General features: G+C 38.9%; 1 protein-coding gene across 3 annotated transcripts in view; it reads right to left on the bottom strand.

The window, feature by feature from the left end:
• Positions 1-3245: 3245 nt before the first annotated feature.
• The window catches only part of Map2k4 (mitogen-activated protein kinase kinase 4), a 91994-nt gene continuing 76504 nt past the window's right edge, over positions 3246-18735 (bottom strand). For all 3 annotated transcript variants that reach the window (XM_048367198.1, XM_048367199.1, XM_048367200.1), the window contains 4 exons: positions 11194-11271; positions 9854-10002; positions 5901-5946; positions 3246-4050 (listed from right to left, as the gene is read on the bottom strand). In XM_048367198.1, the coding sequence (XP_048223155.1) occupies positions 3937-4050; positions 5901-5946; positions 9854-10002; positions 11194-11271 (387 nt within the window). In that variant the 3' untranslated portion in view covers positions 3246-3936. The remainder of the gene's footprint in view (positions 4051-5900; positions 5947-9853; positions 10003-11193; positions 11272-18735) is intronic.

Below are 18735 nucleotides of genomic sequence, written 5' to 3'. Positions count from 1 at the left end.
GCTTCTATGGAGAATGTAGGATACTTACCCACATTTGGTCCTGAAATAGAATCTCAGGTCCTTCAATTGCAGGTACAGGAAGAGAGCAGCATGTTGAATAGCAGGGTAATCAACCAGTGCTTGATGAGACTGGGGACAGCACTTACTACTGGAAATATTCCTATTATTGCCACCAGTAAGAAAAATTGTGACGGGCTTTGACATGCTCCACTCCAACAGCTCCCACACTCCTCTCTCTGCCCACTTTCCATGCACACATCTCCCATTTCTGCCTCTCCTCTCATCACTCTTTAACCTCCCTCATCTCCTCCTTCCCCTTTCTCAGACCTAACAGCTAGGATCTAATGCTTACCTTGCAGCCACAGTACCAAGAAGAGAGCCTGGCTGGCAATGTGAGGCAGATTGGTTTTACAAAGTGAACCTATCCATTATGACACCGGAGGGCTGCCCTTACCCCTCTAGCATTAAGAATTGGGGCAACCCACAAAGAAATGAACTTAAACAGAGTGCATCACAAGACTGTATCACACTAGTCCAAACAGAAAGTAGACAAGTTTTGCCTTGTTTTTTTGTTTTTTTTTTTTTCTCTGCTCTTACGTGGCTTTTCTAAACAAGATTGACCTTCTACCACTTGATCTATAGCTCCACTTGACTTTTTGCTGGTTAATTGGAGACTTAAGTTTCTTTTGGATTTGTCTGTCGTCCAGGCTGTGAACCATGATCCTCAGATTTCAGCTTCCTGAGTAGTTAGGATAACCGGCTTGAGCAACATCGGAACCTGGATAGGTTGTGGCTTAAAAATATAAAATACAGGGCTGGGAATATGGCCTAGTGGCAAGAGTGCTTGCCTCCTACACATGAAGCTCTCGGTTCGATTCCCCAGCACCACATATATGGAAAACGACCAGAAGGGGCACTGTGGCTCAGGTGGCAGAGTGGTAGCCTTAAGCGGGAAGAAGCCAGGGATGGTGCTCAGGCCCTGAGTCCAAAGCCCAGGACTGGCCAAACAAACAAACAAACAAAAATATAAAATACAATTGCACATTGGCAGAAAGGGAAAGCAATCATCAAGACTTCTGGAAGGAGATGTTTTTTCCCCCAATGTGAAATGCACAAATAATTTAATATCATTACTTGGCTTTTCCCCCTTCCCAGGTTCTGACTTGAGAAAATCAAATTACAAAGTCATCATCACATCCTGGATTTATTACAACTGACCTGCAGGCAAAAGGATAGAACTATTACATAAACACTTCGGTTCCATGTATATATTTTAAATAGAGGAGGAATTCAAACAAGAATACAGGATAAAATATTCCAAAGCTCCAAGAAGCAGTTATGTTACTGAGCTCCATTTTTACAGACAAATAAGGCAATATCCCTGCACATTAGCTTTTTTGATAATTTTTATACACTTTCATATGGTACAAGAGAAAAATAACCAGAGCTCACAATGTACAGTTCTTACACTATTTTCACAGTTTGTGAACACTATACACCCTTTTGTTTTAATAAAGATACATTGTAATAAACTCCTTGCCCTTAAGTTTATAGTTTATAATCATATATGATTAATACACTAAATTTGCCTTTTTATTAATGTGGCCATCCACACAACAAAATGGTCAGAGTAGCTCCTGGACAGCCAGAATTACTTTAAATTCCATTTGCATAATGGCAAAGGGAGCCTACACTGAGCCAGATAGGAAGTTGACAGCGGAGAAGCAAATTCCTCTCAAGTCCTAGGGGCTACAGAGGATGATGGCTTGGTGTAGTTGAAGGAAGACACAGCGGTGCTTCCTCTCAGAACACTGGGACGTCTACAGGTGAGGTTGCCATGGGAGTGAGTGGGAGACAGGGAAATCAGGCAAAGGGACTATGGACAAACCATTTGTAAATTCTGAAATTCCCAGGGATTTAACTTGAAACAGCACCATTCTCCCTTTATTTTCTTCTGAGTCTTTGTGCCTGTCACTCCGGGAGGAGACACAGCCAATACCTGCGAGGATTTGGTTCTGTAATGGCATCATCATCTGCATCTCAGACCATGGCTGTCCTGAGTTTGTGTGCCTGGGCCACTCACAGTGCCGCCTCACTGCTCTGCAAAGCCCAGTGTTCCATGCTATGGGCTGGAGCACAACCTACTGAGATCCTGGCTATTGGGGAGGTGGAGACAAAGAGCAAATTGCGGTATTTGCTATCCAGTGTTGTGTTATTCTTTTTTATTTGTCTTTTATTTATTGGGGTAAGGGTGGAGAGGGAGTAAGAATTCCAATGAGAAGAAATGATGGTAAATTGATAAAGATTTAGCAGGTGACAAGTTTATCTCAAAGACTGCCATTTCAGATCCTTATCTAGTCACTGGGGTTTCTAGAAAAGATTGTTTCCTCACCTACATCAGCTGGGCACCATCTTTTCTTGTGTGTGTGTGAGTCTCTTGATGTCACTTGGCTTTTACTTATTTATTTATTTATTTTTTTGCTCAATGTTGGCACGCTACCATTTGAGCCACACCTCCACTTCATGCTTTTTGTTGGGTTAATTGTAGGTAAGAGTCTCAACGACATTTCTGCCCAGGTTGGCTTTGAACCACGATCCTCAGGTCTCAGTCTCTTGAGTAGTTAGGATTAAGCCACTGGTGCCCAGATTATCAGCCTTCTAAAATTAGATCATTAGATCATTTGAGACTTGGGGATAAAAATCCCTGGTAAGGAAATTTTCTGATGATTATAAAAGGTTCTGAGATACATATGTATATGGCAAAACAGGGGATTAAGCAAATTTCACAAGGCGGCAACAGACCACAGGAAAGAAACTGAAGACTTTAGAAAGTGAAGACTTGGAATAGTAATGGCAAGAAGCAATCAACTGAGATTGGTCTTTTGCTGCCTATAAGAAATCTTTAATCAATCAAGGCACATCGCTACCAGCTACTTCTTCCTGTTAGTGAGTTATGATGGCTAAAGTATCAGACTTGGGGCCCAGGGGATATATATAGTTTTTTGTTTTTATTTTCTGGATAAGATACTAGAATTAAAAACATCTGTAAACTTTGCCCTCTGGACCTTTTTCTTCTTTCAGTCCTGGTGGTTTGTGGCAGGTGGAACATGAAGTTGGCAGCACATTAAATTCTGAGAAGGAAAAATTGTTAGGATCAGCACCTTCTTTGACAAGTGGCAAACTTCGGGTCTTCCCAGCAAATAGCAGAAGGACTGTTTTATAAAGGAGAAAAAGAACACATTCTGTCCTATCTTCATATTTTAATGTTCACCTCTTGGAACATAACATGATTTTTGTTTTTGGTAAAGATAAATTCATTCTAATTTAACATCGTATATCAAACAGGAATTTTGGCTGAGCACATCATTTCCCTAAACATCAACGGGGACTGGTAAAGCAACAGAATATCAATCAAATCAGTCAATCTATTGCACTTGGTGAAGAACAAGTAAAATTCCTCCCAGTTCCAGAAAGGCAATGTGTATCACCAGCTGTGCAAGCGCTTCTCATCACTCAAGCCCTGGAGACTATGTTCAAATATCCACCACTATGCCCTTCCAGGATTTGGAAGTCACATGAGGAAAACCCCATTCCAATAGCTGCATCTCCAGGTTTCAAGTCTAGAAATGGATTTCAGATGTGATCTCATCACAGTCAACAACTCGATCGTACGGCTTCCATGTTTCATGAGTAGGCTCATCAGGAAAGAGCAGGACGAGGTCTCTCTGACCAGCATTAACACTGGGTGATCAATCGGGCATTACGGGGATACAGGTCCTAGGTGACAGAGTACACAGACATGATGGAAACGAACACCAATCTTATTGCACATGGTGTATGGGCGAGCAATTAAAAACACTGTGATAACAGGATGAAAATTCGTTACGTCTTGCTTCCTCTCAGCCCTTTTCCCTAGAGTCTGATGTAGCAGCGGTATCAATCAACATACATGGGAGAGCTGGGAGTTGCTGGCATTTGATCCAGGATTTTACACACATAGCATGCAACCTCGACAGTACGTTCTTCATACATCAAAATAAAGGGATGTTTCTGGAAGAAAATTGGAAAAGCAGCATCACAAGTCTGTGTGAGAGCCCAGACTAAACTATTCTCAATGTCAATAGAGTGCAGACATGCAGGCACAATAGAGCACAGATGTGATATTGCGGGAGAGGTGAGGACAGCCTGTGTGTTTGATGCAGATATGGTACTGGGCGTCGTGTACCTACATAGGATTCTCAGCCCTATATCCTGGCTGTGAGATCTGGGAAAAAATGCTAAGGCAGACAGCCAGATGTGTTTGTTCCTCAACATATGGCTGGAGCCTCTTCCACCCCACTTGAGGGCCATAAAGAACTACAGGAATACCAGTCGCTACTGTCTTAGGAGCAGTAAAATCCTAACCCTCTACTTTTCCATATGTAGCATTTTCTTAAAGGCCCTAAGGAAAGGTTTTTGGCTTCAGTCCTTTAGACTTCCACTCCAAAACAGGCTGAACAGACACTTGCCCCACCTATGTTCTTCTGCCCTGAGCACTGCAGAGCCTGTGGCCTAGTGCCTGCTTCACCAACCATCTTTCTGCCCTCCGTTGCTACAAACATGTTCTCTTCACCTTCTCTAAGGACACTGCTGGACACCTGTGCAATCATTGCTTGGTTGGCCATACACTGACTTAACATCCTAGGAGAGCTAGAAGCTACATGTGACCAATCTTGTTTATCAAGACATAGTTCAATATGTATTATACTCATAAATAGACTTGCTGAATGGAAAACTCCTTCGAACAACTACTTAAAGATAACAAATGAAATAAAACCAAAGTATCCCTATATCATTAAATCACAGTACTTTCTCCCTTATCTGAAACAATGCCACACTCAGTAATGTCCAAATTCCATGAGATGAATAAGAACTTCTAAAGGAAGTGGCTATGTGAAATATTGGTACGTGAGGATTAAGAGAAGCACAATGAATGCTAAAGAAGCTTTTCACTAATTTTCTTTCCTTTTTTTCCCCCTTTTTGTTGGTTGTGAAGCTTGAGCTCAGGGCATAGACGCTATCCCTGAGCCTCTTTGTGCTCAAGGCTACCACTCTACCAGTTAAGCCACAACTCCACTTCCAGTTTTTTGAGTGGGTACTTGAAAACAAGAGTCTCACAAGGGCTTTTCTGCCTGGGCTGGCTCTGAACCACAATTCTCAGATCTCAGCTTCTTGAGTAGCTAGGATTACAAGCATGAGCCACCAGTGCCTTGGCTTCACTAACTTTTTCTAACAGACAAGTTACATGTACTGTGGGAAAATGGCTATGCTGTGAAAAAATAGCTTCTTAAGTAAAAGTTGGAGTTCTCTGGGAAAAACTTATAACATGTTAAAGTTAAAACTGCCCATGAAATTTTTCCTGTTAATAGATTAGTAGGAAAATACAGATTTTTCCCTTTCCAAATTCGAGTGCCTAAAGTATCTTCAAGCCAAGCTCTGGGACTCATGCCTGTAATCTCAGTTACTCGAAGGCTGAGATCTGAGGATCATAGTTTGAAACCAGCCCCATCAGCAGACACATCTGAGAGATTCTTGTCTCCAGTTAACCAGCCAAAAAAAAAGGCTAGAAATAGAGGTGAGGCTCCATGTAAAACCACAGCCTTCAGTAAAAAAGACAAGTGAGAGTGTGAGTCCTTGAGTTCAAGCACACGCACGCACACACACACGCACACACACACACACACACACACACACACACACACACACACACACACACCACATCACATAACTAAAAAGCACTCAACAAGATCAAGCTGTCTGACAGACCTCTTCTGGCCTAGTGAGCCACACACTAGTCTTAGCATGGACTGCTCTAACTTGGCGTGGGAACACATCTTAAGTTCCTCAGGTCTCATACTCACCAGAAGCTCTTTATACTTTGGCCTTTTGGATTCATCCTTCGTAAGGCTAAAATAACACAAAAGAACAGCATTAAAATGACATGTTTACCCAAGTATTTTTTTAATATTACAAAGAATCCAAGTTTCTCTTCAGATCCAAAGCAACCAAGGAGACAGCCTGGTAAACATAGAAAAATCAGACAAAATTACTCAACCTCATTAGGGAAAAATTAAGGGGAAAAGAAAAGTCAATTGTTAAGGATTTACTAGTCATAAGTATAATTTATATATACACATATGCACATACACAAATTTTAATCAGCAATCCGGTAATCCTGATCGAGTTTCACAGATTTACCCACATCTCTCACAAAGCTACATGTCATGTGCTACATGGATTCCCTCTAAAAATGAAGGACTTGGTCTTCCATGCAAGCAACACTGCAGCTGACAAGCCTCTATTAATATCCTCTTCTAGCTTTCCCCAACTACACAGAGCTTCCCTGGCCTTCGTGCAGGAGGAAAGTCCATGAGACTTTTATTTCCAATTAACCACCAGAAAACTGAAGTGTCGCTGTGACTCAAGTGGGTAGAACACTAGAGCTCAGGGACAGTGCCCAGGCCCAGCGTTGGAGCTCCATGACAGACAAAGAAAAAAAATCCATTAAAAATTAGCACCAGAAGAAGCTTAAAAATACAAACAACTTCCTGACTTGCATTACCTACTACCTTTATGAATTCTATCTGCTTTCATCTTGCATTTAAATAGAACCATACTTTTTGACATCTTCTTGTATTCAACATCACTTGCAAGACTTTCCATGTTGCATTTGTAAGCAAGGCTCAGTCTCCTCTGATGCTATATTCCAAGGTATAAACAATGTATAATGTGCCTGCTCTACTCTTACTACATTTGTTACCTGTAGGTTATGATGAGTATAAGCAACTGGTGCACATTCTTATTGGTATCTCTCAACATTTTGCTCTCCATTCTTTCAATGGGGATATAATTGGGACTTGAATTGCTATTTGTGGGATATGTATCTAGTATGTTAAATCAACTCCAGAAGCATACCATTAATCTGCACTCCTACACGTTATGTAAGAGACATCTTACAGGCACTAACACTTAGAGCCATTTCTTATGTGGTAGTCAATCCATTGATTTCAGCAGTATTGCAGTGTAGTTGTGATTTGGTTTTCCCTGATGACTAATAATGTCAAATGAACATCCTTTAATGTTTATTGATCTCTAGAGTGTGTTTTTCAGGACTATTTTATTAGCTTACTATTTTTTACTTATGTATTTTAGTGTGTCATCTTTTTAAGGACAATTCAATAATGGTATTATTTTTACTGACATATCTCAGTGTTTTGTTAGGATTCTTTATATAGTCTGTATGAAAAATTATATATGAAATATCTAAATGGAAAATAACTCTTTTCCCATTGTATGGCTTCGCATAGGTTTTATTGTTTACAGGTTTTATTTGTGTTTTGTTTTTGTGTTGCTACTGGGGCATGAATTCCAGGTTGCATGTTCATGTTCAGCATTTTCACTCATGGATGGTGAGTTGAGCCATGCCCCCCAGTTCCAGTTTTTTGCTGATCAATTGGAGGTAAGTGTCTTGAGAATTTGTCCGTCTGGGTTGGCTTCAACCCATGATTCTCAGATCTCAGCCTTCTGAGTAGCTAGGTAACAGGTATGTCACTAGTGCTTGGCTCAATATAAAGTCCTTAATTATAATGAAATGTAATTTTCTCAATTTTCTCTCCTATGCCCAGTTGCTCTATATGTACAGTTTAAGAAATCTTTATCCAAAGGTAATGCAAACATTTTCACATGTTATCCTCTAAATGCTTTTAATTTATTCAAGTGTAGAAATTCAGTTTGGCAGGAAAAATAATTGGCGTGGAATAAGAAATATGCACACAGCAACAGAGCACATCTACCTCAGTAGATGTGAGTGGGCTTTGAGAGCCAGGTTAAACTGAACTACTTTAAAGACTAGAAAGTCCCTTTCACTAGACAATGTTTCTTATTTGCTTGTTTCCCTTGGCCAACCATGAACTTAATATATCACAAATACACTGAATATCTGTTTCTATTCTGTAAGTTTTTGGAGGGCTACAAACCCATGTATGATCCATGATATTCTGTCTCTCCAAATCAGCTTCTGTTTTCTTCAGGAAAACATTAAAAATTAAGAATGCTTATTCTACATGGTTTTACATAGGAAGCAACATAGGCAAATAAGCATCATAAAAATACAACTCTAATTTAAAAAGTAGTTTGGAACAAAGCTTTGCTTTTTTATTTTTTGGTTGGTCCTGGAGCTTGAACTCTGGGCCTGGGCACTATCCCTGAGCTTCTCTGGCTCAAAACTAGTGCTCTCCCACTTGAGCCACAGCACTGCTTCTAGCTTTTTGTGAGTAGTTTATTGGAGATAAGAGACTCATATACTTTCTTGCCTTAGGCTGGCTTTGAACTGGAGTCCTCAGATCTCAGCCTCCTGAGTAGCTAGGATTATAGGCGTGAGCCACCAGTGCCCAGCTGAACAAAGCATATTTGACTGTGAAGGAAACAGTTTGAAAGTGGAATGACTCAGACTAGAAATAACACTTGACACATAATCAAGTACAGTGGCAGGGAGACTAGGTGAATGTAAAAACTAATGTAAGTACATAATAACTATGAGTATCTTTCAACTCTAGACCTCAGGGACATGGAATGACATGGCACGCTTAACATACTCAAGGAAAACAATGAGACAGCGATGACTGTAACTTATCCATTGTGGGAAACAAGTAAAAAAAAAAACAGCATAACACAACACAAGTACTTTGACTGCACAGTTAGAAAAAAAAATCCAATAGATACCTAGGAATTTACAGCAATCCCACCCTAGTGAAGGCTCTCAGGTGATGATCTTGTAACATTTCTTTGGCTCTCTCAAGTAAATATTATATAAAACAGTATTTATATATTAATAGGCACTGTGTATATCATGCACAGACTGGTAAATAACAGACTGTTTTTTAAAAAGAGAAAAAAGCCAATTTTAGTCATCCAAGTTGCCTTCTACCTAAAACCTAAGACTATTTCCCTGAAAGACCCACATAAGGTAAGATATAGTTAGAAAAGGGGGAAGGGATTTGAAAAGTAGAGTTAAGCAAAGCATTTGCTTCCTAGTGGATCAAAAGGGGGACAAGGTTAGATTTTCGTAGTCTTCCAAGACCCAGAACACAGATGCAATCCTGTGAGGGAAAAATGGTGAGAAACAAAAATAAGCATGTTTAAGATTAAAGAAGAAGACAGACTGCATAGCTACCCTGTGCTCATAACCATAAGCACATCTTTAAACCATGCTCAATAAGACAAGCAATTCCCGAAGTATTCAAACAAGAACACAAAAAGATTCCACTTAAAATGAATGGCAACACTATAAGACATGACCACAACGTGCCACATTTGCATTTAGTTATCCTTAGGTGCAATAAACAAATAAAAAGAACAGTTAGAAAAAGGTAGACAACATAAACAGGTGTAGAATTCATACCTGCAGAATGAAGTTCCCAAGAACCAATATATACCAATGAAGCTGAGGGCCCAAACCCTACCATGTACACATAGCCTGCTATGTGCACACAGGACAGGGACCCACACATGAAAGTCTGATCTAAAAGCCTGGTGATTCTGGTATTTTGTGGTAAAAACTACACCAGAATGAGATGATCACTCTTAACTAGTTGTAAGGTAGTGGAGGTCTGGAGGCAGCAGCTACTGTACTGCCCATAGCTGCCTTTCACCAATACCTGAGAAGATTCCTCTGGAGGCCATCTCGAGCCTTCCAGGGCTTGGAAGACAGGAGATGAGAACAGATGTGACCTCTGCTGTGCAAAGCATCAATGTAGTGAAGATCAAGTGACCTGTTTTCACAACTGTGTTAAAGCACTGGTAAACAAGTACTCACCACAAATTGACAAAGTTGGTGAAGCTTGGGGAGAATTCCCTCTCCTCAGAGTTGCTCAGCTGTGGAGGGTCTCCTTTCACGACCTGTGTTAGCTGATCAAATACACTATTCCACTTTGGATAAGGAAATCGGCCTGTGGCCAACTCATACTAAAGAGAACAGAGGAAACACAGCAAAAGCACGGGGCATTATTTACTCCACCATATTGGAATAGCACAGAGGCAATCTAAATTTCAAGCAAAACTCCCATTAAACTTCAATCAAACCCTGCTCCAGGTTGAGGTAGAATGCTCAGAACCATGAAGACTCTAAGTGGAGGTCACACTTAGAAATTAAAGTAACAGAGACAGCTGTATGTCAAAAAATGCAAGGGTTAAAGTTAAATACCAAGCAAAGGATGTCCTATGATGCAAGCCCCAGGGAAACCTCTGACTTTGACCCTGTTTAAGTAAGAGACTCTGGAAGGCTTTATCTAGAACTTTTCAAATACAGACTCTCTACACAATCTGCTGTCACCTCCAAGGGATGCAATAGTCCAGAACACTTGTCAAATTACTTTGCAAGGCAAAAACAAGGTAGAACAAACAAAGTCCAACCTGAGCTCTGAGGAAACAATGTATAAACCCTAGTCTACAGCTATTTTTTATAGCAACTACTACTTCAACCATAGCCAGATTTTATTGTTAATAAAGAAATCAAGTCAGGCCAGGCATAGTAGTGTATACCTATAACCCCACCTATTCCGGAGACACACAAAGGTAGGATCATAGTTCAAAGTCATTCCAAGTAAAAGTTATCAAGACCCTATCTTAACCAACAAGCCAAGTGCAGGGGCAAGCATTGTAACACCAGCTACACAGGCAGTATAGGTAGGAGAATCATGATCCAAAGCTGTCTGTGAGCCAGAAAGCAGCTCAGAAGACACAAACTCTTCAGTGCCTTGACCTTGGACTTGCTGGTCTCCACAACTATAAGGAATACATTTCTAGGGTTTCTCTGTGTTTACTGTGGTGGTTGTTTGTTTGGGTGCTGGAGATCAAACCCAGAGCTTCATACATGCTTCCCAAACAATCCATAAATAAGCTACGTATCCAGTCCTAAATTTCCATTTTGGATAAGCTACCCAGTTTATGATTTCTTATTAAAGTAGCCCAAACTAACGCAGGTATTTTTTCAACAAAATTAAAATTACAATACAGTCCAGAAATAAGGAAGAAGTGGTATTTATTTGTGCTTGCCTGTTACAAATTAGTACCTTTTCTTTCTCACTAGTCTTTCTACGTGCTTTTTACCCTAATTATCTAATTAGGACAAGACACAGCAGAGTCAAGATAACATACCAATGTGATTCCCAAACTCCAGACATCAGAGCGGACATCATAGCCTTGTCGAGATGCACTGGGGTCTATTCTTTCAGGCTGGAACACAAAGAGAATTCAAGATTATTAATTGTGCTTACCCTCAAGGAATGGACACATAGGAGCCATAGAAGGGTAGCTGTCCAGAAAGCTAGCAGGGAATCCGTGCCCCAAGTTGGGCTGGGAGTAGTAGGAAATTATTAAATGAAAAGCCAACTGCCAACCACAAAACTCAGCTCAATCGCTACTCCAAAAAAGAAGACACAGTGACCCTTATAATTTCCCCCCAAAACATTCAAAGTGTTTATGAAGTTGAAGCTGAGAATGACCAAGAGGAGAAAGGAAAAACACTGAAAGAACAGTAAAGAATTACAGGATCATATTAGTCACAATTAATGATAAACTGGAGGGAAAAGATAAAAGACAGACTAAGACATGATTTTTACCAATGTTTGGATCCGTGGGTAAGGCCAAAGAACATTATTCATGAAATGCAAAACAAAACAGGAGGTGAAGTTGCTACAATTATCCCACCTATTCTTCATGATAAAGCTAAATTTATCTTCCTGCATTCATTATTAACATTATTTACCTTTTCCCCAATTTTTGATCCAAACTAAAGTAGCATAAAAGCCCAAGATAGCCAAGTGGCTCATGTTAATATAGCTGATGGCTTATCCCTGTAGGCCTAAGGACACAGGAAGCTGAGATCTGCCCAAGCAAAGAAGTCTGAGAGAGGCTGGGAATGTGGCTGAGTGGTAGAGTGCTTGCCCAACATTCATGAAGCCCTGGGTTCAATTCCTCAGTACCACATAAACAAAAAAGGCTAGAAGTGGCACTATGGCTCAAGTCGTAGAGTGCTAGCCTTGAGGAAAAGGAAGCCAGGGTCAGTGCTCAGGCCCTGAGTTCAAGCCCCAGGACTGGGAAGAAGAAGAAAGAAGAAGAAAGAAGAAGAAGAAAGAAGAAAGAAGAAAGAAGAAGAAAGAAGAAAGAAGAAAGAAGAAGAAGAAGAAGAAGAAGAAGAAGAAGAAGAAGAAGAAGAAGAAGAAGAAGAAGAAGAAGAAGAAGAAGAAGAAGAAGAAGCCGCCTGAGAGACTCTTATCTTCAATTAATCAGCAAAAAGTTGGACATAGAGCTGTGGCCAATGTGGTAGATTGCCCTAAGTTCAAAGTCCAATATCAGAGCCATATGTACGTGTGCACATGCACATGCACACTCACACGCTCTCTCTCTCTCTCTCTCTCTCTCTCTCTCTCTCTCTCTCTCTCTCTCTCTCTCTCTCTCTCTCTCTCTCCTATGAAGAGCAAAACTTTTTAGTAACTTCTTCCAAGGGGGCATCTTTACAATGCCTTAAAATTAAGGCAGCATCTTTTAAACAGTATGTCAATGATGGAGAAGAAAAGCCAAGCAAGAGGACAATTGGTGGCAGTTGTTGGTGGACCTTCCCCAGGCTGGCAGCAATTGCTGCTGAAAGAAGAACCCAGAAAAGTACAGCTATGGATTAGCTTGCATTCTCATTCTCTGTGTCAGTGATGACTAATTTGGAAATGCATATATTTTAATTTATAGATAAGATCTGTGCTGTATCAGTATTTCATTCACAGCAAATTACTTTCCTTTTAGCTTTAAATATACTTTGTCTGGTAAGATACAGATTACATGAAAGTCTCAGATATTTAACCAAAAACAAACAAAAAATCAAAAACTATTTTACTACCAACAGCCAGATAAACAGTTTCTCCACATTCTCATGAAATGTTCACTAATTCAGACTGTGTTCTGAGGCATCACACACTTTATTTTAAAGAATGTACATTATGCAGACATGTTCTCAAATGACAAATAATTAAATTAGAAACAAAAAACAGAAGATACCTAGGAAAGTCTTCAAATATTTGGAGGCTAAATAACACACAGATAAAGGAATAGTTAGAAAGGTTTGAGCTAATTGAAAGTAAAATTACAACTTACAGTACATGCATTAGAAGACTCTCAAATAAATAACCTAACTTTATAGCTTAAGGAACTCAACAACACAAAACAAATTAAATCCAAAGTAAGCAACCAATAGGCAGGATGTAAAAAAAAAAAAAAGAATGGAAATACGTGGAGTGGAAATAGAAACCAGAGAGAAAAAAACAGTGGGAAATTGGTACACCTCAAGCAAGACCAACCAAAGAAAAAGACTGAAATGATTAAACATGAAAAGTGAAAGAAATAAATGATGCAGACACACTGTTGAAAATCGAAACTCTACCAAAATTTGTGGAAATATGAATGACCTTAAACCTATGTTATTTCAGGAACTTTTTAAAACCTTGCCATTGGTAAAGTCTAGACACAGATGGTGCACTGGTGAACTTTCCCAAACATGCAGGGAAGAGTAGCAGATGTCTTGCACAGACTTTTTTTAAAAATCAGAGAAAAACGGCTTGCTTCCCAACTCATATCAGGAGGCTAACATAACCATTTACAAAATCCCAACAAAAAATCACTAACAAAATTTGAGCAAATCCAATCCAGCAAGACAGTAGATAACATGTCATGACCAAGTAGAACTTTCTTAATACTGTATTAGCATAATTAGCTTAATTTCATGGAGGCATCTAACACTATACTTGCTGATGAAATACAGAACATTTCTGGGAACAAATCATATATGTCTGCTGTATTTCTATATGGTACTACATTGGTTCTAGCCACTAGGAAAAGGCATAAAAAGGCGGGGGGGGGGGGAGGATTGCCTTATTCAGAGACAATTGAACTACTATAACTATCTAGGACATTCCTAGAGACATTTGAACTTGTATAACTCTGTATGTAGGACATTCTGCTAAAACAGGAGAAGTAAAACAAGGCCACAGGACATAATGACAACACATGCAAATTAGTTGTATTTCTATGTGATCCTAGTAAAGGACAGAAAAAATTTAATTCAAAAGAACAATATAAAAATGGACTCACAATAGAATCCATGTCATCTTTAGTACTGAATTTTAAAGGCACACACAAGCTTCATGCTGAGTAATTAAGAAGACCTAAGCCAGTAGAGAAACCTGTCTGGTCCTAAGACATCCAGTATTATACTACCCACAGGGGAACAGATGCACTACCCATGTAATACAAAACTCAGCAATACAGAAGAAAGAACTACCAACACACACATAGGTATCTACCACATAGGTATCTCCTCAAGGAAGAGACAAGGAAAACAGGCACAAGTAAATTCATACTGTAGGCATGGTCCTACACACCTGTGATGCCAGTACTTGGAAGGCTGAAGCAGGAGTGTCATATCAAGACCAGCCTAGAGCTACATCCCAAGATCTATCTTTAAAGAAACAAGAAAACATATACTTTTTAAGTTTATATTTATATGAAGCTTGAGTTCCTATTTTGGATGGAAAAACCGACAGTAACAGAAAACAGTGCTGTTGGCTGCCACAGGTAGGAGGGGAACATGCAGTACAGAGTTTCTGGGGATGAACATAAGGAACCTTTTCCACTAGCAGGCAGGCATGTTCTGAACCTGCCTAACTATGATATTTGCCAACACTCAAAGGGGGCTCACAATTGGGTGTGGGGGGGGCATCATTGGTGGTTAGTGTGATAATGTCTTTTTGTGACTTGTATGTTTATATCACTGAACATCTGGAATTTCTAACATGTATGAGTTAGGGAAACTGTACCCAATTCCTAGAAATAGAGCAAAAAATGATTCCATCTCCTTTCAATGCCATGGGGCACATTATTTAAGAAGCCTAGCCAAGGAATATTTAAATGTACTTGATTGTTTGCTCTTTATTAGGATCCAGACACTTAATTTAGTGATTAAAAATTAAAAACTTTCATTTACTAAGGATGCAAATGATTTCTGTCCAATTACCCCAAAAGGTACAGTTTTATGAACCTAAAAATAATCAGCAATTTTATCTAATGGCTAACTATTCCACCTAACTACTCATTCTGACATTCTCTCTTCTGTGATCATAAATGCTGATTTACTCTAATGTTCTTTGAGTCAGTTTTATAATATCCTGAGTGCTCAGTTTCTCATTAATGAGTTAAATGCATTTCTTCATATTTATTGTTTGTATATGCAAGGCCTAGAAGATTTTGAAAATTATTCCTTGAAAAACATAAACCTAATGTTAATAAAATGAATTCAATTCCCTGAGAGTATTTTAAAAATTATTTCTTGAAGAACATAAATCTAAGATTAATAAAATGAATTCAATACCCTGTCCTCGAAATATAAATCATAAATATAGGCTTTAAAACAGAAGGTGTTTTAAAAGTATGACAAAAAATTTTCTTAGAGAATATAGAGTACATAACATTAATAAAATCAGCAAAATATTGATGGAACTGTTTTATATCAGAAATAGATATAATCTACAAAAGACACACAACAAGTTAGTTCATATTGAAATATATAAAATGTAAATCAGTAAACAAGGCACAATATTAACAAATTTTGAACAAGCTCTCTTCTATCTCTTTTCAAAAGAAACAAATAAGTATTATGTATAATGTAGCAGTAATAGTACAAACCTTTTCTGATATTTCAGTTTTAATTTATCAAGCCACAAAGAATCACAACAAGCCCCTCACACCAAGGCAGAATTATAGGCTCAAATGCTTCAGAAGCAAGTAATCAGCCACAAGAGTAAAAAGTCAATGAGCTACTTAATACTAGTAAGTTGTGTTATACAACTAATTACATCAAAACTTAATAACTGCAGGGTACCAGTGACTCACACCTGTAATCTTAGCTACTCAAGAGGCTGAGATTTGAGGATGGTGGCTCAAGGCCAGCCTAGGCAGGAAAGTGTGAGATTCTTATCTCCAGTTAAGCAGTAAAAACAAAATGAAATAAACAAAAAAACAGGAAGTAAAGGTGTAGCTCAAGTGGTAGAGCAGCAGCCTCCAGCAGAATGGTAAAGGAACACCCAAGCCTTGAGTTCAAGTCCCCCCAATACTAGCACATACACACTCTCTCTAAATTAATTATCTTAATTAAATTAAATAAATTCAAGTCGATCAAGGAGGACTTGATGGAAAACCTGAAAAATGTTTATTCTGATGACAGCAGTTGAAATAGTACGGTAAAACCAAAGAGAACAGATCTAAGAAAATAAAGAATGTAGTGACAATTGGTATATCTAGCTCTTAGGAGATTAAAAACACTTGTGATGGTAAAGAACCCAGATATGTACAGGTTATATGAAAAGAATAACAAGGAGCATTAAGATAGCTTGAGTGGATGGAGAGAAATAATACTGTATCATATTGGCAAAACTAGATATTGCAAAATAGCAATTATTAAATAAATTTACAAGTTTAATAAGATTCCAGTTGAGTTTTTTAAATAAAGGTGCTTCTATCACCCGAAAAACACAGGAAACTATGTGTAACAAAGTCCTGAAACAGTTCCAAATCTAAAAATTTAGCATATAGGTATTCATTCTAAATAATAGTTTGAAAGAATAAATGTTTAAATAATATCCAAATTAGTTAAATATTAGGAATAAAATGAGTATAATTATAGATGTATTGTTTTTCCTTTTCATAATCACCAGTATTGACTGCACAGTTGTACCTCAGTAGTTGAGTGATTATGTATAAAAGGTAAAGCCAGGTCCTGGTGGCCAGGTCCCAGCTACTCAGGAAGACAAGATCTAAGGATTGAGGTTTGAAGCCAGCCTAAGCAGTTACGTCTTTGAGACCTTTATCACCAATACACTACAAAAAAGTCAGAAGTAGAGCTATGGCTCAAGTGATGTAGCGCTAGCCTTGAGCAAAAAAAGCTTAAGGGCAGCACTCAGACCCTGAGTTCAAGCTCCAGGACCAGTATCAAAAAAAAGGGCGGGGGGGGGGGGGGGCTGGGAATGTGGCCTGGCGGTAGAGAGCTGGCCTAGTCATGCATGAAGCCCTGGGTTCGATTCCTCAGCACCACATACACAGAAAAAGACAGAAGTGGTGCTGTGGCTCAAGTGGTAGAGTGCTAGTCTTGAGCACCAAGAAGCCAGGGACAGTGCTCAGGCCCTGAGTTCAAGCCCAGGACTGGTTAAAAAAAAAAAGAATTTAAAAAAAAAGGGCGGGGGGGTAACAGATGGGATCACATTGAATTAAAAAGCTTCTGTACACCGAGAGACAATAAACAAACTGTAAAAATAGCTTATAAAATGAGAAAAAAATCCTTACCAGAATAACTTCTACATTAGCCCTTATATCTCTGCCTCCAGAGTAGCCAGGATTACAGACATGAGCCACTAGTGCTGGGCCTGCAATAGCACTTTTATCTGCTATAGGAAACCTCTTTTCCTTACATCTCATGAGCCAACCACAGCTAGCTTCAAACTTTCTGTAGAAGCTTTCCCAGAACTGAAAAAAGTTAAGGCCTTGCTTTGGACAGGCTTGGAATGTTGCAGTTAGGTTAATCTTCCATCCAAACCGCTCAAACTTTCTGTATCAGTAATCAGAATACTTCATTTTCTTATTCTTCTGTGTGTCCACTGAAGCAGCACTTTCAATTTCCTTGGAGAACTTCTCCTTTGCATTTACATCTTGACTAGTGTCAAGAGGCCCAGTTTCCTGTCTATGTCCACTTTGTGCATGCCTTCCTTCCTCAGTAAGTTATTTCTAGCTTTGATTTAAAGAGGGAGACTCAAAGAGTAATCAATGGGCCTAATCTCAAGACGGTCATGTCCCTGCAAATAGAGAGGCCTAGACTCAGGGGCATCTAGTTAATGAAGCTACCATCACACTAATTAACTTTGTGGTCTTATATGCACATGATTTGTGGAACCTAAAAATGATGACAATGGTAATTTCAAAAATCTCTGGTCATTGATCACACAGATATACTAATAGTGAAGAAGTTTGAAATATCACCAGACTTGCTCAATACAGCTCAATATAGACCTTTAGTCTTTAAATTGCAAAATATGTGCAAAGTGAAATGAAACAAAACACAATGAAATGAAGTACGTATGTATTCTTTGTGGATTTAAATATTTTTAATAAAACTACCAATGTAGCATTCTTCAAATACATGCAACTGTTACAAAAATAGAAATAAAAATAGAAATAACTCAATAATTACTTCAGTAAGGAAAACTATGAGGTACAGAGGATAAATTACTCAATTACTATACACAAACAATAGCGCATGATATCATTTAGGGATATAAATCCATATGCAGCCTATGGAGAGAACCATATCAAATTTAGAATCTATACCTGACTATTCCAATATGCTTCACCTAGTAAAAAATTAAATTTACTTCAACATGGAAGGGAAAATCCAATTTAGAAGAAAACTGTCACTGACATATGACCAGATTATGAGGGGTAGTTGTCTCACTTTTAGAAATAAGTAATTCATGCTGAGCGCTGGTGGCTCACATCTGTCATCCTAGCTACTCAGGAAGCTGGGATCTAAGGATCACAGTTCGAAACCAACATGGGCAAGAAAGTCTGTAAGACTCTTTATCTCCAATGAACCACCAGAAAATTGCA

This window comes from Perognathus longimembris, chromosome 17 (assembly GCF_023159225.1).
Source record: "Perognathus longimembris pacificus isolate PPM17 chromosome 17, ASM2315922v1, whole genome shotgun sequence".
Lineage (NCBI taxonomy): Eukaryota > Metazoa > Chordata > Mammalia > Rodentia > Heteromyidae > Perognathus > Perognathus longimembris.
The sequence above is the reverse complement of the archived record's forward strand: the minus strand, read 5'-3'. Positions and strand labels throughout refer to the sequence as shown.